We start from the raw sequence: 27,199 nt of genomic DNA, 5'->3' as shown, positions 1-27,199 counted from the left end.
CGACCACCCCAGTGTTAGCCGGGAATAGCCTACAGAGAGGACTGAGAAATGGGGAGTCTTTCATTTCAATGTTATTGTCATTCTATTCTAAGCCATGGCGGTCCATTATCTATTCACCTCGACTCAACGGTTCGGTGGCTCAGTATACAAACCCGACACCCGCCCATTTAGATCATGACAATAATCCTTCACTGTCGGTATATCTCTTTCAAAGCACACAAAAGGTCTAATCGAGAATGCGGAGTTAAACACGCATTGAATTATACCTTTGTTCTCATCCTCTGTGAATACATCGCTTTCACAGACGAGACAGTGGGTGCTCGACGCGTGTTATCATCCCAGCGAGAGAGTGTTTGCATTCCAACTGATCTTAACCGAGTATCGACCTAGCATAAACCAACCCATGTTTGACTCGGGGTCCACTAACGGTCACTTGTTATATGTGGTCTTTTCTGCCCTTTTAACCCCTTTGCAGTTGGGTGTTGTTCAATACTGTATTTATCGTGGGGTTATTAAGATCTGAGCACTCGGCTTCACGGTGTCATGGTGCTAGGACGGGGCAGATCTGGTAGGCAATCCATGTTGTCATAGTCCCTAAGTAGATACTCGGCTCTGCGATACCTTTGCAGAAATCAGAGTGTCAGCAGAAGCACTTGGAAGGGTTTCTTTCTAAGCAAAGCTGGCTTTCAATGGAGTTATGAGACCTGGACATTGCATTCGGGGCCAAGTTCAAGCCAACGACCGAGAAAACGGGGGTGCAGAAACGGACTACAATTAATGGGAAAAGGACAGGCCAGCAAGACAAAGCGTAGGCATCGTAGGTCAAAGCACAGGAGGGAACTTGCGATTCGTAATCCTGGGAGATACAGACTTACTGTACCATCTCAAGTCCAGCTACCCCCTTCCCGTCGCATCTTCCGAGGACGGGGCACCGGGTAGTTATGAAGCAGGAAGAGCGCGTGAAAGCTAAGACGACCGGCACCTGCAGATGGGGAGACGGAGAGACTGTCCTCCAACCAACTTGCGGTTCGCTTATGCGGGAGTCAAAACCATAGGCCACGAGACGCCCAAATCACCAAGACTAGGGCTAGGGTCCGCCTGGCCATGCAGCTCCCTCTCCTAATCCTCCTATCCAATGGCTAGGTGGTCGGACGGAAGATCAAATGGCAAGATGGATACCACGGCCGGTGTACTGGACTCACATGCAGTGGAGAACGCAGATAAAAAAAGGATCTGCAAGAGAAGCATTAGGATGCAACGCAATGACTGTACTGGACGACATGTCGAATTCAGGAGCATTCTTCTACCGTGCTTCCAGACTGACGTGGTTCGGGGCGGCTAGCGATTGGAGGAGGCCATCGCATTTTGGGTAAATGCAGGCAGGAAGTATATGCACTCCGTAGGTAGCGTAGCAGAGTTCAAAATGAGTGGTGGTCAGGTAGACTTAGCCGGATGGATGGAGTCAAATGGGATCACTACCGTTTTAATGGCAGCACTAGGTACACGGAATCTCCATCCGGAGCAGGGACGGACCTAGCACGGAGGAGAACTCACTGGATGACTGGACTGATCTCGAGATTCCAAGATGCAGGCCGTCCCACGCCGGACGGAACGCTCCCATTCTTCTCGGAGTCCGTGCTTAGTTTGAACTTTCTTTCTGTGAAACCTTCGTCTGAACCATGGGACCTGGCAGTGATCCCCAGCCTTTCAGCATTTTAAGGTGAGGGAAAAGAGAGGGAAGAGCGAATCGTGATACAGAGCTTGTGTATCCAGTCAAACGTAAGACGGGATGATGGGAAATTGAAGCCATGACAATCAGGATATGACCATGCATGAACCGGTGTTGCCTCGATAGAAGTGGGTTGGATTACCGCAGAGGGAGTTGGCCTGTCTGTGTATGTACTACACTAGACTACTAGTATTGTATGGTATTATAACATTCTTGTTATAACCAGGATGAGGGGAGAATTGTTTTGGGGCCATTTCAGAGAGTACTTAGTTTACTTACACACACCCCCAGAGAGAGAGCCTCCGAGGTAACTGGTACCTCCTAAGTACCTGTCTGGGTTTCAACAGCCATGATAGGTACCTTTTTCGGAGCAAACCCACCGGCACTGATGTTTAGGCCTTGAGTTGTGCCTACGGTGTACCCCGTTAGGTACACGGCACACTATAGCGAGATAGCAGATACCTATAGCCGAGGATTATGGTATGCGATCCACATGCGTGCATTTCATCGCTGCTTAGGGCCAATTCCGTCCTCTCACACAGAACCCCGGGTGCTTTTCATTTTAGGGCTTATAGAAAAAGAAAAGGATGAGAAATCATCATCATTACAAATAGTAGCTACTTAATGTAAAAACTAAAAAGGAATGTGTGTAAGACGAGAAGGGAAAAGAGAAAACCGAAGTGAAACCGTGATGGGCTTAATGAATAAGCGTAGGAATCGACTAACTTACTAACTAATGCAGAGTATCGGTGGATTGCCAAAAGACACATCTGTGCGCAGAAGAGGCAGACCGTCTTAGAACATGGATCTTGCACCTAAGCGCAGGCCAATTCTTCCACACAAGTACTCTCTGGTGGATAACATCAGTTGCCTTCTTCAGGAAGGTAAAACTACATGCTAGATACTTCCCTCGAAAACTTTAACTAGTCATGCATCTTTAAATGAATTAAGATGAATTTTTCCGCTATACTACCAGACGGTGAAGAAATTACAGACACTAAAGCATATACGCACGCCCACATACACACGCACATAAAAAGAGCACTAGCTATACGGAAAAGGAATTCTTGTAGCCTGAGTTTACAAAGTATTATTAATATTAGGAAAGAGAATACTAAGAAATACTACTACGACCACGATGGACATCCCTGGCGGAGGGTGAAGATACGTTGGTCTGAAGTTAATTAACCTACTAGGGCGCCTAGTGTGCAAAGAACAGCATCAGCGCCATACATGGGTCAAACTTGCTAAGACAAGATCCAAGAGTTTCGAATATTGAGAGACTAAATGATAAAATACTTCGACATACACACTGCAAACACATAATAAGTAGTAAATTATAAAAATCAAAAAGATCAAGTCCATACATTTGGATCATTTCGAGTCAATCTCTTCATCAATCGGACATTTTTTTTCCTCTTAAGAAGAAAAAAAGAAAGAAAAGTAAAAATAAAAAATAAAAAACAAAAAACATCACGATTTTACGCACCGCAAGTTTTCCAAGCCCTCGCCAGCGTTTACCGCAGTCTGGAATTCCCTTTAGTTACAAGCGCTACGGGTACCTGAGGTGTGGGTCTGCCACAATGTTCCCGCCTGCCAGGAAGTCACCGGTACCTCCGCGGCGGGTACCGAAGTGCTGGCTTTTTACCAAACCAAACAGCGGCCAAGTAGGGTAAGCTTACCTGGTTGCCGGAAGGTTCTACCCTTCCTACTGGTAGTTTTTAGTACTATCGTAGTATGGTACGGTCAGCGGTTAATTGGTTACAGACTGCGCCACAGGCCCCTCTGCCATTCCCCAAAGGCAAGTCCTCCTCGTCTCGGAACTCCCTTTGTTTCGATCTTCCCCTTTTCCCGCGATGTGCTTCGTTCTCTTGGTCGATTTCACACCTCGAAACCCCCGCTCATCTCCATTACGGTCCGTTGATCAATGGATACGGTTGTCTTTCATTCCTGGCCATAAACGACCGTGATTCGGACTCGTCGGGGAAGGTCGAAGAGAGCCGGTGGGAAACCCATCGGCCTCAGTGACAACCTGTCCATGCAGGACTATAGTGGACTACCGTCTGACGGTTGATTCATGTTGGCGGGGCTTTGCTACTCCTGCATGGTTCTCGTGCATGGGCCATTGTCTGTCTCGATCCGATGTTACGATGCACAGGTGCAGACAGACCACTTTGCTTTCTCGCATTGCTACTAATAATACTTACTTGTTGGCCACCTTCCGACAATCGACCCGTCAAATGAAAATCAGCGGCAACATTGCCTAGATCGTCACCACGATGACCTGACGATGTACTGTGTAGTACTAGCCCGTCTAGCGAGTTCACAAGCGCGGTGGTATGAGCCCAGCCTGCCTTGTGGGGGAAGGCTTTTGTCGGCTGGTCGGTCTGCTTCATCTCTTCCCGATGGGTTTATTTTTCTTGTCCCTGAGCGCCCGCCGTGCCGACCAATTTGGTCGGACAAAAAAAAATTATGGTGAAAAATAAATCGAAACGGCGATTTGTGGAATCGGATTTATAAAGAAGGAAAATAAAAGTAGGGAAGAGAAGAACGACCGCAAAATTTGCTTCTGCGCAACAACCCATACTAATGCCGGCAGCTATCTCTTGTTCCCTGACTCTCATCTATTATGAGTCGGTCTTCTCTTTTTTCATATGCTACTGAGCTTCCGAAGAGAATTTTCATCCAGATGGTCAACATGATCTCTGGACCATACACTCAATCTGCTCCGATGCTAGGCAGGATGAGCAATACTGTGAGTGGACTGGAAGTATCCAGTCAGACGGCTTAGTGTCTGGGCTGGCCGTTCCGGAACATCCTTGCAGCCTTCGTTCAATCGCCTTCTGCACTAACGGGATCCATCCTCTCTACCCAGCCTCCAGGATTTTGCTCTCGTCCGCGCCTATTGCGGAGCCCAACACCCCCACTCTGCGGTTATCAACCACCTCCGCTGCTATCATTTTTCTGCCAGTCATCGCCGGATGCATTCCCGCTATCGTGAATAGGGCCAATGCATGCTTCTGCATTTTCCTGTAACTGTATGCATTACAGTACACGGACTGACACACAAGAGACAATTTGCTGTCGGGATGGATCGACCGCACTACCTACTTCCGGGCCCCAACCCCGAACCTCGTTCCCTTAGGAGAAGAGTGCCTTCATTTCTGAGCAACCTGTCGATTCCAGGCCATTGACCCAACATCTTGGGGCGCCCGTACCCACTCATCATCAATCGCCTGTCGCCCATCATGTACCGTCAGAACGCGCTGTGTCCCGTGAGAGGGTCTTTTTTTGCCCCAGAGGAACGCCTCTTGACCCAGAGGCGGCAAGTCTTGCCTTCCTGGATATGCCTAGACGATCCTCTTCGATTTTCTTCCTTATATTTATTATTATTATTATTATATTATTTCCCCCCCCCCATTTTATGTTATTCCTTTACTTCTCATCTCATTTGCCATCGTCTTCTCAACTTATCCACCCCTTTTCTAGTGCACAGGACTTTAACTTTGTCTGATTTCGTAGCCAGGGCGTACAGCAGTAGCCGCAGGCTGTTGTTGCATTGCTTCTTCACGCCGAGTCGGTTTTGGTCTTGTGGCCCCCCTGCTCTTGTTACCCGTCCGGGTTTACATCGTTTTCCCAGCTTTCATGCATCTTTAGCCTTTCGCTGCTTTTTGGCACCCCTCCTGGTCTTATTCGAACTGGCTCGGAAATTCCAGAGCTAACGCGCCCCTCCCGGTTGAGCGTGCGGTTGGCTTCCCTCCCCTCTCTCCCCTTCCCCTCTGCTGCGAATGCCACCGACACTTGATGGCATTTTTGAAACCATCGCTCTTGAAACACTATCCTTTTCTCGGTAGCTTCCGGTCTAGTCCCTCTCTGGCAGGTTGGGGTCCGCTGTCCTTGATTCGGGTCACTTAAGTTCTGACCCATTGTGGCTCTCTTCTCGTCTTCGACTCTCCAAAAGTCGCAGGTCGCAAGGTAGAGGGGGAACTAAAGAATAGGAGTCCCTGCAGCCTTCCTCTTGCCAACCGGCCGCATGTCTGGCATCTGCACCAGTGCTCTCCTGCGCAGCCCCGACTTAAAAAGTCCGTTTGGCTAGAAAACGTTTTTGAGAGGGTACGGTGTTACCTCACTACTGGTCGAGCGTCTCTCTTCCCCCCTTTTCCTCTTCTTACATTCGTTTTCACCCTCGAGGTGGTACCAGTATGCACCGTTGAAACTGTTCTTTCCAGAAATCCATTCGATCTCCAGCGACGACGGCAGCCAACTGCCCTGACGTTTCTCTCTTAGGGCCACGATCCACTTTGGTTCCATCGTTTATTTTTATCTCCGTTCCCTTTTTTTTTCTTCTTTTGATTTTAAAGCTTTTTCTTTTTTTTTATTCCCCTTGTTTTCTTCTTCTTTCCTCCTTTTGGAACTTTCCCAAGCCTTTGTTCCACGCGGTGGCCTGAAATTGCAGAGGCAACTGTTATCCATTCGGAGGTGTTCCTACTGGGTTGTTTGTTTCTATAGCCTCTCCTTACGCCGTCTTCTTGCTTTTACCCTTGCGATCTCTCATGTGTTCCACTACCTCAGTGAACGATTATTTGACTTTCAATGTCTGCTATTCAACCCATGTGCATCGGCTCATCTTCCTTTCATTCGTTTGCTGACCATTGTTTTGACCCTCTTCCTCTTTCTTGACATTTATTCGCTGCTCTCCTAGCTTGCTTTTGCATCTCTATCTAAGAACCCACGTGTTGATACACTTACTGGTGTAGACGCATCGTTCCGTTTGGGAGGCTCCGTGGCAAATTCTGTTCTTCCTTTTTTTTCTATTGTTTCCCTTGTTTCTTGTTATCGTTTCTTCGGTCCCTTGTCGATTCGTGCTTGGTGCGTGTCGACCTGGTTGGCGTTGTGCTTTGCTCTTGACTGTTCTACATCCGTAGTCGCGTGACGCGTCACTCTTTATATCTTGCTTCCAGTCTAGATTCTGGGATCGGTTTTACATTCGGTTCGTGTGTTTGGTCATTCATCAAGCAGGTAAACCGCCTCCTTATACTTCCATGGTCTGCTGGCTATGTCGAATCAACCAGAGAGGCCATGGACTGAGGAGGAGAAGGTAGGGCCTCCAATCCTCGCCCCTCTTCCTACGACAGATTTGGGCATGGAAGTCCCTCTGTCGTCGCAATTACCGGTGCTTTTGCTGACGGAGGTATGGCTGGCTCTAGTACACTCTGCTTACGGAGATTCTGAAGAAGGCCCGAGTGCCTTCGAGCCATCTTGTCAGAATGATCAGGGATTTCAACATTACCCCAAGCTGGGCGGATATACCCCTTCCTCCAGGTACAGATCTGCCAGCACCTTCCGCTTGTCCTCTGCCCCGGGCAGCTTGAGTTAATGCGACTCACTTCCTGTTCGCATTGACTGCGTACGAGGACAGCCTTTCATGCTCTGGATGGTTGACTTAGCATTGCTGATCCGATTCTGTCCAGGTCGCTCCCTCAATTCCTGTCAAATAGCGTTCTGTAACATGCTGCAACATGTTCAACTATCCGTCACTCACAGCCTCGGCTCGATTCCCCCGCAACCCCCTGAACCCTCCGTACCAGCAACCGTTCCTCTAGAAAGCAGTAGCGTCTTGCGCAAGAGGCCCCTAATTCCTTCTGACAGGGCAATTCGTGCCCCGCGTGCGATACAACCACGCCCTGCGACGAGCACCGCTTCTTACAGTAGCGAAAGTGGAGCTTCGGCCCTCTTGTCCCCAAGTTCGGAGAGCGTCACTGCCAGAGGAGAGCCTCCACGGAAGCGTGGACGGCCTAGTAAGGCCGAATCGGAACGGCGCAAGGCAGCTGCTGAGGCTCGTGGAGAAACGTATCCACCCCCACGGCGGTCTGGATCTCACAAGCTGAAAGTTTCGTCTACGCCCACTAGTCCCTCCGGAGTCGCACCAGGGTTGCCGTCATTTTCGCCTCAGGCCAGCAGCAGTCGCCCGCCGGAATTACCACGGCATGAAATGCACTACGTTCCTCCGCCGGGGAGGCCAATTCCATTGATGGGACCGAGTAGCGACGAGCGGCCAAGGGATATGCCGAATCAAGACATAGGCTCTTCGATGCGAGAGCTACCGCGTCCGGATTTGAGACAGACTTTGCCATCACCCGGAACCCTACATTTAGGTCATAGAGACACACCACTCATACGACGGGAACCGGGGGTGCCTTTTGAGCCTCTCCCACCGGACAGACATCCTTTCTCACAAAGCAACCGGAGGAGTCTCATACATCCTACTAGCAGATATCCAGATGAACCGCCCACACCAGCCTCCGATCTACCCATATCCAAACCACCAGAGAATAGGCCGGAATGACATGAAGAATAAGCACACAGCGTCTCCGATTTCCCGGTTTATCATGGCATGACGGACGAATTGCAACATTGAATATGAACGATAGTTAGCATTGGTTCGGAATCCCTCACCAGAAAAGCAAATCGGAATGTAAAGGAAGCAAGGCAATGCGCGCCACATCCTTCATACGTTATTTTCTTCTTCTTCCCATCTCACATTATTGCGCATCGGGGTCCCGCTCTTCGGCGGGGCGGCTTGATGGACAATTTGATTGCTCATGCTTGGCGGATCGATATCCCTATGACCGAGTTGAAGCGTCCGACAGACATGTCCAATTTTACTATCTCTGGGCTGGCTTAACTTGCGCGTATCTGGCTGAAGCTGTGCAAAAGTCGGTCAACCTCGTCACCAAAAGCCTGATTGGTCCACTTTCCTTGATCAATTTCCTGCGTTTTTTTCTCCTTCCTTATGCGTACATGCACCTTAATGATGCACTGAGTTGATGATCTTCCATGCATATTGAAATCTGCACACATCATCGGGCTTTCGGAGCACTATTCCAAAGTCTCCATTCATACGAACTTCATGAATATGACGTGACATATTGACTTTCCTTGTTTTGGGCTTAACTTCCTTGCCTTGCATCATGTGCTCTCTATCTCTCTCCCTCTCCTCATGTCTCCCTTATTGGCATTCTTCTCTTCTTCCGCTTGTGGCTTCTTCTCCACTAGCCAACTTTTCTTCCTCTTCCTCTGCCTTGACCCTCTCCGCTGTCTCTGAGCGCGTGGTTCTTCTATGGTCAGGACATAATATATTGTATAATTACTAATTCTTTTAGTGATCAGATCTTGACAAGGTTATATGTACAGCTTTTCAGCTCTTTCTTCAAGAGGTCATCGTGCCATATTGGAGAAAGACGAACAGAGGATCAACAGAAGTTGAAGAGGAGCAAGCACTATTAAGCACAGCTCCAAACGCGTAGACGTCAGATGTAATATCTCTAGCTCCAGCACTGCTTTACTATAATATTTGTGCATCGTAATATGTATTGGGTCGCCGTCGAGCCTGTGGCTGGCTGGTGGTTGCTTGTTGCATGATTATTATTCATACCGAGTGTTCTAAGGATTTTGCATTACACTGCTATATCTAAGCTTGTCAGAAATGCTATTATCTGACGTAAGTACAGTAGGGAATGTGTCGCCAGGTAGTTTTCTTCCTTCTGGCTGCTGCATGCAACGGTAATAATAACCCCCTTTCTATTATACTAGACATGACTCCGTAGTTGCCCGCTGTCGACCTATACCCAGGGCAGTCCTCTCCCATCATTCTCTCGATCACGGGTCCTGACTACTCCTGACCCGATCAAGCAAGGACCTTAATCTGGTTGTCGAGGAGATATCTGATGGATTAGATGTCTCAGGGGCACTAGTCGTGGTGGTGCCAGCCGCCGCAGACAACGATGCGACTGGCTCCGGAATACCACCAGAGGCAGATGGTGCAGATGGGCGAAGTGGGGCCGGTTTTTGATTCTCTGCAGCCTGCTGTGCTTTTTGTTCTTGTTGTCGCTGTTGTTGCTCCAATTGAAGTCTGATGGCGCTAACTGCAGAGCTCAGACTTAGGCCTGTGTTCTTTCGGCCTGATGCTATAGGTGAATCGGGGCTATGTTGTCCCACGAGTTTCTTCACATCGTCTCGTCCTTCCACGCGGCGGGTGAGGTACATCTTAGGAATGGTGCCTTGCCGGGGAAGTGTGCGGGTCCGGATGCGTTCAATTTCTTGTCGATAGGCGGTCTCGTAGATGTCGAAATCCGCGGCACCGGGAGACTCGCTTACAATTGGATGGGATACGTCGATGTCCATCTCGTCGGGTTCGGCAGATATCATGGTGTCAGGTTCTTCGAAGATGGGATCGGTGTCAGCATCCATGTTGGGTTCGTTGGACGAGCCGGTGTATGTTGACGGTCCGATGTATAGGAACGGAAATTCCTCCTCCAGAGGATCGCGTGCATGGCCACGGGTTCCTTCAACGCTGCGCTTTGTGGTGACCGAGCTAGCCCGGGATAGCGGGACGAAAGGAGACGGGGACTGAGGGTTGGAGTTGGATTGGAAATCGTCAATCGACCCTCCGGCGATATTGTGACTGCGAATGGACCCGGAATCTTTCCGTTCAGGCTCCATTCTGGAAGCATTTCTGCCGTTGTTGCCTGGCGCAGGTCCGGGTTTACTGTGATGGCTGAGAGATTCGCTGCTGTCGGTAAGCTGGTTGTGGATTAGATCGTCGCGACGCTGATGGAAGCCTTGCAACACGTTATCACGTTCCCAAGGTCGCCTGTTATACATGTTCAGACTCTGGCTCTTGTTGAGTATGGGCATATTGCCGCTGGCTGTGAAGCTCTCTTCTGGCTCCATCTCCATTGGAGGCTCAACAAAGTGCGTCTCGTATTCTTGACCAAGTATACTCTGCATGGGCGGGTCTGCCTTTGCCGGGTCGATCAGTCTTTTGAAGTGCGTAACCGCTTTGATCTATTGTAATCGTTAGCCTGAAACTTACCAATCACGATAGTAGTATATTGAATGAGATTGTTAACTTACCACGGCCATGACGTGACCAATAGTTTTCGTAATGGCGGAGTTCATCTCTTCTTCTGTGGGCAGACCGACGATCTCAGCGGTGTTCTCGCTCTCTGGTAGAAGAGGATCAAGTCCGTTCTTCGTCACCCAAGGGTGTTCCTGTATGCAGTCTATGAGTAAGATAATGGCGTCCAGGCAGCGTTCATGCTTCACCTACCCGCAATTCCTCCATTGTGATCCGCTTGGCCGGGTCTTTCTCCAGGATTCGGAACATCAGATCCTTGAAGTTCTCGTCGGTCTCTCCCTCGCATACAACAGTGTCGTTCTTGATGGCTTCGTAAAGCTCAAAGATGCTTGCCTTCTCAAATGGGAGCCTGCCATATCGAAGGCAGTACAGTGTGACCCCCATAGACCATATGTCCGTGGCCTTTCCTGAGACATCACCGTGTCTCACGACGCACAGTTCCGGCGGAAGAAAGGCAGGAGAACCTGCTGACTTTGCGGTGAACATGTTTGAATCCTTCTCGAACATTTCCGACACTCCAAAGTCGACGACTTTCAAGACGTCGTCACTCGTCAATAGACAATTGTCCGGTTTGATATCGCGATGTACAATACCCTGCGCATGTAGGTATTCGATTCCTAAAATCAGATCGCGGAACCAACAACGGCATTGGTCGTCATCATAAGGATCTGCTCGTTCCTCGAGGCCGACCTTCATGATCACTCCTTTCTTACACATCTCCATGACCATGTATAGCGAGTCCTCTGTAGGATCATCGAGGACTTCTATTAGAGACACAAGGTTGTTGTGATTCAGCTTCTTCATGATGGCAATTTCTTCCTTGATCAAGTAGAGAGCGTTTTCCTTGTGCTCATCCCCACCCGGCGGGCGGCGATGCAGTGGGGAGTTGAACCCATCTGAGGGACGCTTAGGGCCTCGGGGCCTGCGCAGAAGATGCGACTGCGCACGTTTCCGTAGACGGGCCTTGGAGAATTCCTTTACAGCCTGAACGGTGCATTCTCGGTCAGCTTCTTCAGGAGATACCCGAGACGATGTTGCGCAGGGGCAAGTACATATTCGTTTCCAAACTGGTCAGTGGCAAGATGCACTGCTCCGAATGATCCTCTGCCGATCTCTTGTTTGATAACATATTGATTGATCCGGTGCTCAGCAGTGCCATCATCCTGGCTGGTATAATACTCGGATCGAGCATTCAGCGTTTCCTGGTAACAACGATTAGCGAAAGAGCTATACAATGAAGAGGCAGGCGTAGTCATAAGCGGTAATCAAACAGCACGTATGAGAGTGCATTATTAGAGCAACGAGGACCTACCTTGACTGGACGCCTGACTATTGGGTTCCGGCGATGATGTCTCTGGGGACTTTCGTATGAAGGGGTGGAACTAATTTCCGAAGTCGATGTGAATCAGTATCCCCATGTAGGAGCATCCGGGAAGCATGAGTAAACGGTTGAAGAAAGCCAGAGACAGGCCTGAGGGCAGATTCGGAAGATGAGACGAGCAAAGCAGTGCAACTCACACACAGCGAAAGGGCGGCAGAGGTGGCCGCTCGGTGGTGATCGGGCTGGCATCCTGCTGGGGGAGCTCGGCGTCCCCTGAGGCCATTGGAAGATGTCGACGACAGAACCACCGCGGCAAGGATTTAGGGTCCCGAGTGTTTCACACAAAGATCGGAACTTGGCAGACTTGGGTCGGCCGTGACGAGAAGAGGAAAAATGACGGTTGCCTGTGATGAAGTGTGGGGAAAGATCGGGGTTTACGAGGCAATGGAGATAAGCAGCCGTTGCGCCGAAGTCAAGATTTGGCAAGAGGGACCGACTGAAGAAGGATTCAGTGCTGTGGAACAGGGACTCCGGGAAGAAGAGGAGGAGAAAGAAAAGATTTACTTCTCCTCAAGGTTGCGGTGCGAGATCAAAAGACAGGACCGAAGAGAGGAAGAGAGCTGAAAGAGATCGACGGGGGAGATAAGTTGAGAGGGGAAATCGTGGTGGTTGAAGAAGTGGTGGATGCCCAGGGCACCAGATTTATGTAAGGCTGATACTAAGCATTACGAGGCGTTAATTCAGAATTTCCCCGAAGAAATAATGATAGGCACGATTTAATGAACTTCAAAGCATCACTTGACGATCTGCTCGATATAATCCCCATACTACAACTCATCAACCACAAACGGAATCCTCAAACAGGGGAGTTCAGCATATAATCGGATTGTTGTTTTTCTTTAAATGGAATTGGATCGAGAATCCGTGGATCTGAGCGACTCACCGCCCACGAGTAAGATCCCCGAGTCTAATTCAACTGATCAGCTTAACCTTCTCCCCTTCTTTCCCCCCGTCAGACCCGCCCTCGATCTCCTTTTCTGGGGCTTACCATCTTGAATCTCTATCGTCGGGAAGACACGTTTCAAGCCACCTCTGCGACGCTCCAAATATAGACTGTTCGTCTCTAATCCGTTATCTTCGCTACTTTCCCCTGTCGGCATCATGGTTGTTTACTCCTTCTATATCTTCGATCGTCATGGTACCTCCCTCGCATCCATCCACCCATCCCCAGCCATTCCAATTGATGGTGCTAACCGGGTCTCTCCCTTCCTAGCTGAATGCATCTATAATCGACGCTGGCTCCCACGCCCAACCTCTATGACTGGCAGCAAGTCCTCACGACCGACTTCCGAGACATCTACTCCGGGTCTCCCCGCAACATTAGGCCAAACTGCGCGCGCCACGGACGACGATGCCAAACTCATCTTCGGTACTGTTTTCTCCCTGCGCAACATGGTTCGCAAGCTAGGAGGCGAGGACGACAAGTAAGGACTCTACACCACAGCGACGAGACAACTCGACTGCGAGGACAGCCATTAACAACTCGGCCATGTTTATAGTTTCGTTACCTACCGCACGAGCCAATACAAGCTCCACTACTACGAAACTCCGACCAACATCAAGTTCGTCATGCTGACGGACCTCAAGAGTCCAAACATGCGTGTTGCTTTGCAGCAGATCTACATCAATCTCTACGTCGAATACGGTACGCTCTGGCTTAGCTTACGACGATGACTCCCTCTACAGCCGTACGCTGACCACCTCTACTTCTAGTGGTCAAGAACCCATTATCTCCCGCCGAGCATCCAGGCGGTATTGGAGTGAACAACGAGCTCTTTGAAGAGTCTCTGGAGCAGTTCGTGGTATGTGCTTTCAACGTTGTCTAGTTGGATGTCATCTAACCGATAACAGACTCGGGTTCTGTCGTGAATCCGACTTGAAACTCCATTAACACTCTATTCGCTCATGGATCTGAGTCGAAGCGAGCCCCAAGCTTAATTGTCGACCCTCCGCAAACAAGCATCCATGCGATAGCGGGATCAGCCCCTCCTGCATCCCTATGACCTCAGAGTGCCGTCGTGCAGCAACGGTCCGGTGCGGCGGAGGCCTTCCCCGGAGTCCCTTACTGTCAACCATCGACACATGCCACAGGTCCGTTACTCGAGTCACATAAGCACAATGCTCGCAGACCTGACTTCAACCCGACATCGGTCCACGTCCGGCACTGACAGCAACCAAGCCAAGCCAGGACCAGGCACAAACTCTTGGTCAGTATGGGACAAACGAATTTATGACTTGACGTCTTATCATTATATAATATCCGAAAATGAAACATTGAGAGCATACATATTCTGCCAGAGATAATTTACACATATCACATAATTATCCATATCATCAACCATAATTATAAAAACAAAACCACAACATAACTCATACACCCTTCCCATCATCCACACTCCAACGATATACGGAAGAAGACGTAATCAATCAAGCATACCGAGTACTCGAAGTCCCGACATTGCCATACAACACCTCATCCGGCAACTCATCCTCACCAGGGCCCTCATTATACTGGTTCTGAGTCTGCGGCTTCGCGCCCCTCGTCCTACCCTTAATCACATTACTTTGATCAATGGCCTCGTCTTCGTCTTGAGCTGTAAACCCAACCAGACCTGTTAGCATACATTCACTCATTCACCCGCCACATAATCATTCCTTAATGAAAAGGAATGAAATGGGAGAAGGAAGACATACCAAGCTGCTGATCCGTATTCGAATAAGGCGGCTGCATCGGATCCTCATAGATATCATCGTCCCGAGTCACAGGGACCTGGTTCCTCAGACCCGATCGCGTCTCGTGTGCGTACGAGTTATCCCGGTAGGTGCCAGATACCGGGGACGGGTCGTTCTCGGCCTCGTAGAGGTCTTCGGCTTGACGTTCGTATTGGTTGGACATTTTGGTTGTTGCTGCTGCGTAGTAGCTCTTTTAGCTTGGGATGGGTTGATTTGGTTTGGTAGATTGGTTGGTTGGAGATATGGTTTGAGATAGGTATGGCTATGCAGCAGTGATCAAGGGGGTATTTATAGTTGGTTCTTTATGGTGATGGAGGGTTGATGCAAGATTGATGTCAGGTTGATGGGGATGAAAGATTGGGTTTGGGTTTAGGTTTGGGGAAGATGTCATTTAATTCATTGTTGCTATTCTTTGCTTTGATGTCAAGACTTTGCTTGGGGGGGTATAGTATCTATTGAGTGCTGTTGCTGCTGTACTACTACTACAATCAGGTAGGTCATTGTGAGAGGGATGAGGTGATTGATTTGTGGGGATAGTGACGGTGATGGTGTCACGATAGGCTTTCAATCGTCATCTTTGGATAACAGTACACTGTAGATGTATGGAGCCAATTGTCTAAGGCAGCCATGCTGTGTTCAGTCAGTCCTTGTTGCTACTGCTGCGCAGTTAGTTTGTATACACATGGTAGGGCTGGTTCGGCTGCAGCGGGCGACCCAGACATAGTAACCCCCAAATAGCAAATCAGCATCAAAGCCAACGGCTCCCACGACAGGGAAACCTCAAAGCTCTAGAAGCTACATGTTGGTTCGATATCATCTCAACCACAGATGAGCTCAAACGGCGGGCATGACATCGCCCTTGACTCACGGTGAAGTAATTCGCCACGGCCTGGCCAGACCTTTTGCTCGCTCACTCACTCACCGCCGCCGCCGCCATCCTTCTTCCATCAGGTCCTATCGGTGTGAACCCGTGTTTTTCGGTGTTCCTGGCTTTTTGCTGATGAGGGATTTGAAAGACACCAATGGCGGCATTCCCGGGGTAGACGTGACGGGATATGGTGTTGTTGTTCGCTGCCTTCCCTTCTCCCGTTGATGGCCGCTAACTATAAGTGCCTTACCTAATCCATTCCATCGTACCAAGAGTGTGTGCACATACACCATAAGGGCTCTCCATTATAATCCTATTTTTAATTCCAAAAATGCTATTTGGCATGGTCCATCTGACTGTTTCTTTCGTTCCTTTCGCGCGAGGATAACCGCGGAGAGAGAGAGAGCGAAGCAGGCTGTGTTCAACGGGTCGGCTTAAGCCGTGCGCCAGAACACGAGTTGTGCTTGTGCCAAGTAAGCTCAGCTCTCGCAGCGAGTGAGTGACTCACGGGGCGATCAACTTAAAAAAAAACAAAAATATTGATGAAGATACGGTCAGAGGAACTTGGGCCGTTTCTGGTCTGCACAGCACGGGCAGCTTGGCTGTTTTCCTTTTTTCACTTTCGCAGGATGAGAGAGAGAAAGCCAAGTCTATACTTTGTTGTTTTCGTCACGGATTTGCTGGACAAACTTGAATCGGAGCGCAAGCATTATGTCGAGTCAGTCGGGGAGTCGGAAAGAAACGCATACATATGAAGGCGATGGTCCGAGATGTTAGAACTGTTCAGTTCTTTTCAGTCTCAAGTGTCTCTTCTCCGCATGATCAAGATTTATGTCTCCGATTACAATCAGCTGATACTTCGACATGAGGATGTGCCGTGTTGCCGGGCATATGTGCGAGTTGTCCTTTTGAGTGTCATACTAACTTAGTAGTAATAGTAGTTAACTAGTCAATTAGCTGGTTAAGATTAGGCAAGTTAGCAGATAGTTAGTTGGGCATATACATCGATCCTGACAAAGCAGCAGCAGCAGCAGCAGCAGCAGCAGCAGCAGTTGTCCGATCGTCGGGCAAAGGAAGGGCAGGCAATTCCGGGAGTTGCTGCAGTCAGTCCCACACCGTCCTTCATGTAGAGTTTCATACCCACAGCCATTGCAGCACCTTGTAAATCGGTAGATATAGGGGAGAAATGGAAGCAGCAGCAGCTTAATCTGCCTCGGGAAAGGAACACGCGGATGCGACGAAAAGCTTGAACCGGCTTACCCGTCCAGTCATTCGCTTCTCTTCGGCTAGTTTACGTGGAGAGGGATCCTAGAAAGAGGAGGACCAGCAAACTAAACAGTTAACCTCCCCACTGCTACCGGAATCCGGGCGAATGAACCCGCATCCCAAGCCACCACTGACTCCATTCTCGTCGCTGTTGGATGTTGAACGTTGGGTTGGACGGGGTGCGCGGAGTCCGTGTGCCTGTGAAGTCATATCCCGCAATGGAATGTCCAACCAGGGGGAAGATGGAGGGAGGAGGGGAAGATCGTCTTTGGAGATACGAAAGCAAGAAGCAAGCAAGCAAGCAAGCAAGCAAGCAAGTAAGCAAGTAAGCATTGTAGTTAGGTAGAGATAACAGTTGGAGATGTGAGTAGCTGTAGCTCAGGTTTCTGCTGCTGTTTTATGCTGCATTTTCCTGCTGAATAGAACCAATTGTATGGATCGCAAGGACCACCTCTTCTCAGTGTCTCTACTACTTAGGTACCCTAGCTACAGGGTGACTGACGGGATGGTTGATCACCATGCGGTGGCTGTCTGGATCCCGCATATTGGAGGGGGAAGGAGGGGAGGAAATACGGAGCAATGCACCCATGACGATGAAATTAAGGATGTTCGGGGATCCATTTCGTTATCATCATACCACATGGCAAGTTACTCTTTCCCGCCACAGAATGGTTCAGCCCGCAATTGATCGCTGGTCCTGGATTGGATCTTCACCATACTTTACAGGGAAGGTAGAGGGGGGGGAGGGGGAAGAAGAGGAAAGAAGAGAAGGGTAGGTAGCGAACAGCACCCGTATTTGGCATTACGAGGACCCCGGCGTCTTGTTGACTGGCATTATTATCCCCGTCATCGGGATCCATGTTCATGTTCATCAATCGGGTGGCGGTCGCCTGTCTAGCAGTTTCGATCATCCCATCAGTGCGCGCAGGGGAAATGACAAGGGCTGAAAAGCATGGATGGATTATTCCCTTATTGTTTCCGCGGGATGAAATGGAAATGAAATGAAATGAAATGATGGGGTTGTCTGATCGGAATACTAGCGGTCAACCCAGAGCTGTCTCTCTTTTCTCCTCTCTTACTAGAAAGATACCTAGTAGTTAGATGCCTACTAATTCCGTAGATACCCAGGTTTCACTACCTGACAGGCTTAGGCTTTAGCTTTAGCTTTGGCAGTGTTTCTTTTGTTTTCCCGTAGTAATAACAAATACCTTGCCATATTGTCATCGATTTGGCCGACGGTGGTGCCTAAGTCAACTCAGACAGACTCTATTTCCCCTGCTTCTAACTAAGTCCGTTTCTACCCTAGTCCGGAGTACTCCGGACTTATTCTCCATCTTTGTATCCATAACCAGGCTGGGGTTCGGCCGGGTCTTTTTCGGCAGGAGGGATAAAGAAAGAAAGGAAAAAGATGAGGAGGAGGAAGTAAGAAACAGCACTAGTTTGCACGCGTACCTCATCCGTATCCATGGAACAAACATCCACATCCACTCGTGGGTATTTCTTAGCCGGAAACCGTATCGGAAAGCGGTTGTTCCTCGTTTCCGAACGTTCGTTCATTTTTCCTCGTGGAATTTTCCCCTCCCCAACTATGATTGCCAGTTCAACTTTCTTCAATTAGTAGTAGTACTACTCCTAAGTAGTACCTACACAGTAGTAGTCTTTGATTATGCTTTCTCGTTTCTCACTTACTTTTCTGTTTTCTTGCCTCTGATCAGTAAACTGATTGACCAAATGATGATTATAACCATTTATAGCAAGTAAGCTGGCTGGCGATACGATGCCGATCTGTTCATTCACCTTTTTGCTTTTTGGTCGCGCCCGCAGATGTATGCAGCCGAAGCCAGGGTTGATCCCACCAAATCATCCATGGGTTTTATCAGCGATCCGGTCCAAATCACAATCAACTACTGCATCTTCTAACGTACGGAAGATGTGGCCTCACTTCCGTAGATTGCTGATATTCCATCGTCCCATCGAGATTGGACTGCAAAGCTATACGTATTAGTTGTAATTACCAAAAAACAAAGAAAAAAAAAAAAAAGGCAAGCTGTAGCTCTTGCAGCTGCTTAGGTCTAGCTCATGGAAGATCCAGAGCTCAGCTCTCTCTCTCTCTCTCTCCCTCTTTCCCTCTTTCCCTCTTTCTCTTACTGGCGAGAAACTGGATAGTATCTCTGTCTCACACACGCACCAAGCTGGATCGGTACACCGTCACATCCCCCACTGGCGGGGACATCTTCAAGATGGAGCCCTTGCCCGGGTTTCAGTAGAAAAATTAGGGTACGTACTATCTATACACCGGATTGCAAAACCGGGGAGGAAGGGGAAATATCTAGACTAAACGTGAATGAATCAGTGATTAAATTCCAATACTTAGCTTTCCACCATGACTCGGCCAGGTTTAGTGTCCTTGGACTAGTAATGTAGACAAGACATGAGAGTCCTCGGAACCGACCCACTCGGTGTGGTGCATCCCATCCCACTTGGAGCTGCATCGCGGACTGGACAATCATGCTAATTTCGACGGGACCGTTTTTCTCCCTTTCTTCTCTCGTTGGATCGCTCTTCCTATCATTGGCTGGGAAAAATCCCTCGTGCTAATTGAATCTGAACGCGATCCGTCCACCGTGTGTGTTCCCGTCGATACATCATGCAGTAGTGGAGAGGAGAAGGGGAAAAATGAAAAATGGAAAAAAAGAAAAAAGCATGGGGCTTCCGCCGCACCTTCAACTTATTCCTCTTCCTCTCCCTCTCCATATCCACTGGATAATATCCTGCCACCCGGAACACGGGTACTGGTGGTAGATGGTGGATCCTATAAGTGGTCGATACTGCGTGTTCTGTAGGGAGTGAGGAGGAGTGTAAACTGTGTGTAACTAGCAGTAACTGGTATGGTGTCGAGTTAGCTCCTGCAGGCCATTTCACTCCCCTTCTTCTGCCCCCAACTTTTAGTTAGTCTAGCCTCGTCGCGTGGGAACTTCAAAGCTCCAAATCTCTCTGTGTGTGGATGTTCGCGTTCGTACTACCCTGGGTGGAACAATCCTGGCAAGCGACAATAGCCCCATTGCGAGACATTTGTTTGCCCAACAAGATGAGACGCTATCTTAGCTCTCCGTAAGTCACTACTAAGTAATGACAGTCGGTTCGATGGAGCAAGCAGCTTGCTAGGTATGCCCATGGAGCATGCTGGTTATCAGCGGATCTCCGCAAATCAACATCCGGGCTATGCGTTTGACATGGGCCAGGGTGGTGGCTGTCAATCCATTAACCCTCCCTACCTTCCTTTGCCCACTGCACTAATACCCAGTCAGCTACACAGTAGTAGTACTCCGTACCCTCTAAATCGTAGTTAGGTCCGCCAACCTAATACCTTTACGACCGAGGTCCGGTGCAGCTGTTCATGGGAAACCCACGTCATTGCAACCTTTTAGCGCACTGGTGGATATCGCCTTTCATTCAGTCGCGACAAGCCGGAAGACATCGCTAGCCCGTCCGCATAATAGCAGAAGTGTCTGTTGCAATAATACACATCCGAGTGGTCGCCAGGTAATAGTAGCGCTGCAGATGATTACCCTGCTTTCTGAGATACCAATGATGGACATGCTCGGCAGAGCAATGACCGCTAGACGGCTTGAGAGTTACTTGACTTGCACCCTATAGTTGCTTGTTTAAAGCGCTTGGGGGTACGAGAGGCGGCGACCGACTCGGCCTGGCCTGCTGCTGCTCCTCCTCCTTCTCAATCAGCTCCAGAAACAATATGAGGTTTGATAACTTTCGATATCCGTTCGCCCTTGAAGTTTGGACCCTGCTGACCTTGCCCCCCCCCCCCACGGGACAATTCGAGTCTCTGACACCCAAATGGAGGTATGTGCATCGAGGAAAGTTGCCTCCATCGCAGACTAAGGAAAAGGCTCCGGAGGTCAAGAGGTTAGGAAAGAAACGGAGAGTCATTCCTTCATCTGATCACAGGCTAAGGACACATCCAAGTAAGGGGCCTTCAAAGACAGATGCTACCTTTCTGCGGATCAAGAATAGAACCCGTTGGCTAGAAGCACCGCCATTACCAGCAGGTGGTCCAGACAATAAAAAGTAGTATGTAAGTATAAATGAAGGACCATGTAGCACCTTCCATTATTGGCGCGGGGAGCTGTTTTGATAACATCATACATATCTAGTATGATAGTAGTAGTGGTAGCATATGCTGAATACTAGCATCGGTGCCACCGAGAGGGCATCCAGCCCACCTACCCAACTAAGTAATAGCAGTGGCTGTATTTCCCGTCTGGTTTAGTGGCACTTGAACTACTACTAGCGACCCTCTGCCCCTCAACGATTGTCATGAAAGACTCTGCAGGATCGCATGAGATTAAGCAGACACTACATGGCCAGCTGTAGGCAGACAAGATATATGCTTGGCATAAGTGTGCGCGCGCACCAGAAATGGGGTCATAGATGGAGAAGGAGGCCACCGTGAAATGCAACCAACGACTGGTGGATGCTTCCCCCCCTTTGAAGGGGGTCAAGAGGGTTCAAGTTGGCCGCTAACCACAGTATTCGCTCTGGTGCAGTCCACTTAATTGATTTACTTCACCTGTATGTGTTGTTTTAGATGGATGATTTACTTTTCTTGGGGGAAATGTTACCCCTCATGCGGGTAGCATGACCCTTGAGTAACTTACAAAGTAAGTGATGGGCTCTAACTAACTTATTAATTATCAGTCCATCACTAATCAGAGTCATACTTGAAGATGATGGTGGCTCCGCCCTGCCACGCTGGTGAGGAGCCGCCACACGAAGCTCCGGCCAAGGTTCTAGTTTTACTCCATACATACTAAATCACTAACTACTATGTAATAGGTATTATTCGGAACCGTAATAGTATTGATAATACGCCAGGCATCCAACTCCTACCTACTACCTACTGACTAACTTACTATACTATATTGTACTATACTACTTGATACTAGTCGAACATCCGACCACTCGTGCTTCGAGCCAGTGAGCCACCCAAGCCATCGGTCCCCTCCCCCCATCCATGATGTGCGGGGACCGAGGGTTGGATTGAGGCTGTGCGGCATCTGCAGTGTTGTGATCCGAAAATTAAGGTCGTTCCGGAGTCAGTGACTAATCGCATCCTCGATACGGACAACGGCGATGACACAAACGTCATGATTTTGAGGGAGGGGGGAAGGGGAAAAGAGAATGTGCGAGACCAAGCGAGACCAAGCGCTGAGACTGGTCGCGAGGCGGACGTCATCCGACTGATTTTCGTGTAGCAAAATGAGGGGAAAGTCAAGCTGGTTTAGAAGAAAAGAGAAAGGGAGAGTGACAATCTGCAATCCCATCGGCTCTGGGACCCATTTACGTCGAAAAGGCAAAGTTGACAGTCGGTTACTTTCTTAACTAACATTGAGTGGTTGCGCGTAAATGACGACGGGACAACGAAGCAGTCGACTGGACATCGGGATCGCTAGCAAAAGAGCAACACAAGAGGAAGTGCTTAGTAGCTGATGAATGTGAACGCGGAAGCAGCCCCAGTAACGGAGTATTAGCTCCAAAGATCTTCCGAATTAATCTTACATCTTACAGCGGATGGAGACTTGGTCTTGCAGGACAGGAGAGCCCTGAGGTAAGTTGTCAGTCACTTAACTAGTACTGCTGGAGCAGAGACGCCCGCGCCACTGTGGTATTGTGACGGATTTACGGTTTAAGCAAGCACTACGTAGAATACTACTTGCTGCCCACATAACCAGGTACCCTAGTCACAGCTATTCTTCCACGCACAAATCTACTAGTTATCAGGATGTTATTTTAGAGGAACAAGTGTTGGTATAAGAAAATGCTTCATATGAAGTCATCAATCAATGAAGCCGATCAAATACAACTTGAATCGCAACCAAATACCTACATCGGAGACCAAAGTAGAATTTTGTTCAGTGGAAACAAGTGTGGCTGCAACTGTATGATACCATACCGTTACAGTAACAGGAAGCCAACGCAGACCTGCGAACGGGAGGCGGTAGCGAGAGCCTTCTTCACCTTGATTTCATTATTATTGGTATTACTCGATGCTGACCCAAGCGCGGAATTCCACTGGGGGAAGCACAAAAGGAGAGAAAGACGGCCAACTGATTAGATCAAAGACTCGAGGGGGACAGCGAGAGAGAGACACAGAGAGAGGGGGCTATCCTTTCTTCCACATGCGGTAACAACGGGAAAGTCCCTCATCTTTGTAACCTCAATCAGAGGCTTGTATCCATTCGAGGTCAACGCAGGTTCCCACAATTTGAAGATTATTAATAATATGACCATAATTATAATAAAAAAAATTGGCAGAATAATAAAATCATTCCATCCATCGAATGGGGGAAATAATTAAAAAAGACCTGTGGTTCCTTTAGGTAGCTGGAAGGAGAAAGAAGAGGGGACTGACTACTAACTAAGCAAGCCCACCCCCCCATAAGGTGCTCCTCAGCTAACTATTGCTTGGTTACTTCGACCACTGCCTCCATCATCCAGAGTCTCATACTTCAGGTTAGGTTACCTGCCCGGCACCAACCTGCGACGCCCGCGGCGTACTACGGTACCAGTTAGGGTATTTCAACCTGGGCACCCCCGGTGGACTAGGCTGAGCCCTCTTCCCTCACTCTTCCCTATTTTCTTACGAGAGCCTTTCCCCCGGGGTAATTTTCATCAGCACAACAGCTGTTTTCCCTCCTGACTTTAGTGGAATTCGCAAGGCAACGAGCCAAGTCTTCTCTTAAGGACCCTAGTCTTGTCTGTACCGTTCCATCTGGGCATTCCCGTGCCTTGTTGCGCCGTGCATCGATTTTTTTTTTCTTTAAACTGAATTTTTCTTTTTTTATTATTATTATTATTTCTTTTTCTGATTTTTTTATTTTTTCGCTGGTTCATTTTCCCTTTTCAATTTTGCCCACCCTTTGACTAAACAAAACGGAGGGGAAGGGAAAAGAAAAGGAAGAAAAAAAAAAAGTCTTATTGTAATTTCCACAACCCAAAGTCACTTTCGTCACTCTAGAAGAACACAACCCCGTCGCCTCAGGCCACCACCACGACCGGCTGGGGCCACCGCAACTTTTTTCTCTCTTCCTCTCCCCCCGTTCCTCCCAACTTTCTTCTTCATCTCTCAATTTCTTTTCCATAGCCATTGTCGTTGGCCTTTGCAGCTTCGTGCTGTAGGCTTTTAATTTTCTCCCACCTTGTCACGGGGGGCATTCTTGTGCCTCTTTACCTCCGTGTACTTTTCATTTCTCACTACCGCACATGACTCCACAATCTGCTTCACCAGTACCTTCCGCAGTCTCCTCCACCACAGCGTCACAGATATCCTATGATTCCCGAGATGGAGAGCCCCAGGTAACACGTGCTTTAGCGGGCATGAATCTGTCCGCCGCGAACGGGGATGTCCTCCCCGTTCCTCCCACCCCCGCAAAGATCGCTAGACCTACCATGGCCAATCGCATCTCTCGCATGTTCTCCAATACTGGGAAGTCGACTCCGAAAGAGCAGGAATCGCATCGCGACTTCTCAGACAGCAGTACAGAAAGCATCAAAGCTCCCTCGAACGCCAGCATCAAACAATCCAAGCCCACCTCTAAGCCCTCCTCCAAGCCTAACTCTAAGCCATCCTCCAGAGCCCCCTCGCGACAGGCGTCTACGAAAGAGGAGGCCGAGAAGAAGCCAAAGTCCAGCAATGGCAAAGATAATAAAGAAGCTGCCCCCGTTCACAAACGGTTCGAGTTGCCCGGAGATGGCACTCATAACCATCACCTCCGCAGCGCAAGACGACAGGAGAAGCTGACGGATCTACTACGTGACATGCTGGGCGGTGGCAGGAAGAAGGATGATCACGTGGACGAGCAACAGCTATCACTTATGTCTACATGGATCGACCAGTTTAAAAACGAACGGGATAAGCTAGCCGCCGACAAGAAGGGCGGCCCCAACGCCACCGCTTCGCTGGTTGACAAATACGGAAAATGCCAGGAAATCGTTGGCCGTGGCGCCTTCGGTATTGTTCGGATATCCCACAAGGTGGACCCGAGAGACTCGAAAGTTGAACAGCTGTATGCCGTGAAAGAGTTCCGTCGTCGGCCACAGGAGACGACGAAGAAGTATCAGAAGCGATTAACCTCGGAGTTTTGCATTTCCTCTTCCCTTCGCCACCCCAACGTCATTCACACCCTTGATCTTCTACAGGATGCCAAAGGTGACTACTGTGAGGTGATGGAGTACTGCGCTGGAGGCGATCTCTATACCCTCGTGTTGGCGGCCGGAAAACTGGAAGTGGCCGAGGCGGATTGCTTTTTCAAGCAGCTTATGCGTGGCGTGGAATACATGCACGAAATGGGTGTTGCCCACCGTGACCTGAAGCCTGAGAACCTGTTATTGACCACCCACGGAGCTCTCAAAATCACAGATTTCGGAAATGGTGAATGCTTCCGCATGGCATGGGAAAAGGAAGCTCACATGACTGCGGGCCTCTGTGGTTCAGCCCCTTACATCGCCCCGGAGGAATACGTCGAGAAGGAATTCGACCCTCGAGCGGTGGACGTATGGGCGACGGGTGTTATTTACATGGCCATGAGGACTGGACGCCATCTGTGGCGTGTGGCCCGCAAGGATGAGGATGAATTTTACCAACGCTATCTGGAGGGTCGTAAGCATGAGGATGGTTACGCTCCCATTGAAACTCTGCATCGGGTAAGTGTTGAGCGAACCCCTCGCTTCAAGTTGACACTGGCTCACAATGTCTCCCAGGCGCGTTGCCGAAACGTGATCTACTCTATTCTGGATCCCAATCCTTCCCGCCGTATCAACGCCTCGCAAGTCTTGAAATCCGAGTGGGTTCGTGAGATCAAGCTGTGCAAGGCTGGTGAGGAAGGATACTGATACATGGTCTCGACGGATTGATCGGACGTTGTTCCGGGCTGTGTATCCCTGATGGTGGTTTGCCTGTTTCTGTTTGTCTGCCTCTGGCGACTGCTTAAAACCATTAACCCGGGTGGTTTATGTGTTTCTCCCGTTCCTTTTGGGAGGGTTGTCTATTTTATTCATTCCCGGTCCTTCTGAGCTGTTCTATAGAAGGAGGCACCTTGATTTTACACTACTATACCGGCGCATGTTTTCTGTCTTTCTTCTTTTTCATCTGCCTACTAGCTTATGGGCTTAGTTTGGTCGTCATGTTTTCATGCCAATGCAACGAAGAGTCATGACCTATGAGCCACCTTTTCATTCCTCCCACATTTTCTTTTTTGTTCGCCATGGTTTTCTCTTCTACGTTCGATACCTTTTCTTTCGCATTTCATGCATCTCAGGCATTCTTTGATTGGTCTCATTCCCTATATGCGTTTTTAATGGGCCTTGTCAGTGGCTGAATGACAAACACCGACAGGGGAATTTCCCTTTCTGCCCGGGTTATGTTGATCATGCTGGCCGGCTTCCACCTTTTTGGGTCTGGGCGCGCATATATTCATTCTCATGGGACGGTGTTGGAGCATTATGGGTTTTGTGAGATGTAGCATCGGGAGGTTGTATTAGTATGGGCGGTGTGATTTATCTTGGGATACCCATTTGCAGCACATATTCCAGTATAACTATGAGCATCCGCATCATATCTACGAATCAAACCTGCGCTTTTTTGAGTTTGAAGCATCATTTTTTTTGGGGAGACGTTTTGGGATGAGCCGGCCGGGGGTCAGGTGAGTTGGCCTGACACCGCACGAGCAGGAAGTATTGCTCGATGGCTCCTTCCTAACCTCATCGTATATGATATTTCCCACCCATCAGCCTTCCTATCCTCCTACATCTCCCTATGACTACCCCCAGAGTAGACAGACTCATGACTCGACCCTACTAGCAGACCTCTGGTTCAAACCTAGTGCCGGCACTATCATCTATGTCGTTGCTGCAGCACCTCTGAGTGACCCAGGAGCAGATGGCTCCAGGAGCTCTATGACCGGCTGGAGTACAGTTGGCAGCGTCCGCTTGGCCTTGGAAGTATGGGGCTTCCCACACTAAACAGACTTTTTCCCCCTCCCAGTCGGTCGGCCGATACCTGATGATGACTCTTGAGTGCGTCTCGACAGTCGTTGGCTGCCCCCTATTCTACTTGCTGCTGACGCCATGTCTAGTCGACGTCTAGGGTGAATAAAACGCTACATTTTCCGATCATATTACCATGCAAGCAACGGGCCCTGTGCAAGGTAGGCCGGCTTCTGACTATCCCTTTTCAACAGCTGGAAATTGTTACACGCCGACGTCTGCAATAGGGCCAACCTTCTT

General features: G+C 49.2%; 11 protein-coding genes across 11 annotated transcripts; 4 read left to right on the top strand and 7 right to left on the bottom strand.

Moving 5' to 3' along the window:
* Positions 1–2,544: 2,544 nt before the first annotated feature.
* BO79DRAFT_240424 (uncharacterized protein) lies at positions 2,545–4,251 on the bottom strand (the record flags this gene model as incomplete). Its single annotated transcript, XM_025685026.1, has 5 exons — positions 3,937–4,251; positions 3,665–3,761; positions 3,495–3,629; positions 3,412–3,456; positions 2,545–2,579 (listed from the first exon to the last, which is right to left on the bottom strand). The coding sequence occupies exons 1-5, from the start codon at positions 4,123–4,125 to the stop codon at positions 2,545–2,547; spliced, it is 501 nt and encodes a 166-aa protein (XP_025535405.1). The 5' UTR covers positions 4,126–4,251.
* Positions 4,252–4,446: 195 nt separating this feature from the next.
* BO79DRAFT_211319 (uncharacterized protein) lies at positions 4,447–5,072 on the bottom strand. Its single transcript, XM_025683002.1, has one exon. It carries the CDS (start codon positions 4,753–4,755, stop codon positions 4,597–4,599), a length of 159 nt encoding a protein of 52 aa, XP_025535404.1. The 5' UTR covers positions 4,756–5,072; the 3' UTR covers positions 4,447–4,596.
* A 1,713-nt stretch (positions 5,073–6,785) lies between these two features.
* On the top strand, positions 6,786–8,075 carry BO79DRAFT_232285 (putative AT DNA binding protein; the record flags this gene model as incomplete). Its single annotated transcript, XM_025684218.1, has 3 exons — positions 6,786–6,827; positions 6,937–7,051; positions 7,201–8,075. The coding sequence occupies 3 exons, from the start codon at positions 6,786–6,788 to the stop codon at positions 8,073–8,075; spliced, it is 1,032 nt and encodes a 343-aa protein (XP_025535403.1).
* Positions 8,076–9,266: 1,191 nt separating this feature from the next.
* Positions 9,267–12,597, bottom strand: BO79DRAFT_202612 (putative calcium/calmodulin dependent protein kinase). The gene is made up of 6 exons (XM_025681658.1): positions 12,168–12,597; positions 11,962–12,031; positions 11,702–11,851; positions 10,842–11,633; positions 10,646–10,783; positions 9,267–10,576 (listed from the first exon to the last, which is right to left on the bottom strand). The coding sequence occupies exons 1-6, from the start codon at positions 12,251–12,253 to the stop codon at positions 9,389–9,391; spliced, it is 2,424 nt and encodes an 807-aa protein (XP_025535402.1). The 5' UTR covers positions 12,254–12,597; the 3' UTR covers positions 9,267–9,388.
* Positions 12,598–12,987: 390 nt separating this feature from the next.
* On the top strand, positions 12,988–14,006 carry BO79DRAFT_53202 (TRAPP subunit BET5). The gene is made up of 5 exons (XM_025689384.1): positions 12,988–13,168; positions 13,244–13,454; positions 13,530–13,675; positions 13,744–13,832; positions 13,882–14,006. The coding sequence occupies exons 1-5, from the start codon at positions 13,132–13,134 to the stop codon at positions 13,897–13,899; spliced, it is 501 nt and encodes a 166-aa protein (XP_025535401.1). The 5' UTR covers positions 12,988–13,131; the 3' UTR covers positions 13,900–14,006.
* A 308-nt stretch (positions 14,007–14,314) lies between these two features.
* On the bottom strand, positions 14,315–15,124 carry BO79DRAFT_290431 (uncharacterized protein). Its single transcript, XM_025688886.1, has 2 exons — positions 14,725–15,124; positions 14,315–14,624 (listed from the first exon to the last, which is right to left on the bottom strand). Exons 1-2 carry the CDS (start codon positions 14,924–14,926, stop codon positions 14,458–14,460), a joined length of 369 nt encoding a protein of 122 aa, XP_025535400.1. The 5' UTR covers positions 14,927–15,124; the 3' UTR covers positions 14,315–14,457.
* A 1,354-nt stretch (positions 15,125–16,478) lies between these two features.
* Positions 16,479–17,230, bottom strand: BO79DRAFT_221555 (uncharacterized protein; the record flags this gene model as incomplete). Its single annotated transcript, XM_025683522.1, has 5 exons — positions 16,479–16,551; positions 16,635–16,729; positions 16,772–16,789; positions 16,892–16,939; positions 16,976–17,230. The coding sequence occupies 5 exons, from the start codon at positions 17,228–17,230 to the stop codon at positions 16,479–16,481; spliced, it is 489 nt and encodes a 162-aa protein (XP_025535399.1).
* Positions 17,231–18,082: 852 nt separating this feature from the next.
* BO79DRAFT_53180 (uncharacterized protein) lies at positions 18,083–18,527 on the bottom strand. The gene has a single exon (XM_025689383.1). It carries the CDS (start codon positions 18,379–18,381, stop codon positions 18,148–18,150), a length of 234 nt encoding a protein of 77 aa, XP_025535398.1. The 5' UTR covers positions 18,382–18,527; the 3' UTR covers positions 18,083–18,147.
* Positions 18,385–19,389, bottom strand: BO79DRAFT_240420 (uncharacterized protein; the record flags this gene model as incomplete). Its single annotated transcript, XM_025685025.1, has 4 exons — positions 18,385–18,701; positions 18,823–18,889; positions 19,080–19,145; positions 19,233–19,389. The coding sequence occupies 4 exons, from the start codon at positions 19,387–19,389 to the stop codon at positions 18,530–18,532; spliced, it is 462 nt and encodes a 153-aa protein (XP_025535397.1). The 3' UTR covers positions 18,385–18,529.
* A 1,262-nt stretch (positions 19,390–20,651) lies between these two features.
* Positions 20,652–21,185, top strand: BO79DRAFT_240419 (uncharacterized protein; the record flags this gene model as incomplete). Its single annotated transcript, XM_025685024.1, has 2 exons — positions 20,652–20,840; positions 21,090–21,185. The coding sequence occupies 2 exons, from the start codon at positions 20,652–20,654 to the stop codon at positions 21,183–21,185; spliced, it is 285 nt and encodes a 94-aa protein (XP_025535396.1).
* Positions 21,186–24,178: 2,993 nt separating this feature from the next.
* On the top strand, positions 24,179–25,807 carry BO79DRAFT_157924 (serine/threonine protein kinase SAT4; the record flags this gene model as incomplete). Its single annotated transcript, XM_025678885.1, has 2 exons — positions 24,179–25,618; positions 25,676–25,807. 2 exons carry the CDS (start codon positions 24,179–24,181, stop codon positions 25,805–25,807), a joined length of 1,572 nt encoding a protein of 523 aa, XP_025535395.1.
* Positions 25,808–27,199: the final 1,392 nt, after the last annotated feature.

Source organism: Aspergillus costaricaensis (assembly GCF_003184835.1).
Source record: "Aspergillus costaricaensis CBS 115574 unplaced genomic scaffold BO79scaffold_39, whole genome shotgun sequence".
In the NCBI taxonomy this organism is placed as follows: domain Eukaryota; kingdom Fungi; phylum Ascomycota; class Eurotiomycetes; order Eurotiales; family Aspergillaceae; genus Aspergillus; species Aspergillus costaricensis.
Note: the sequence above shows the minus strand (reverse complement) of the source record. Positions and strands in the feature narration are given on the sequence as shown.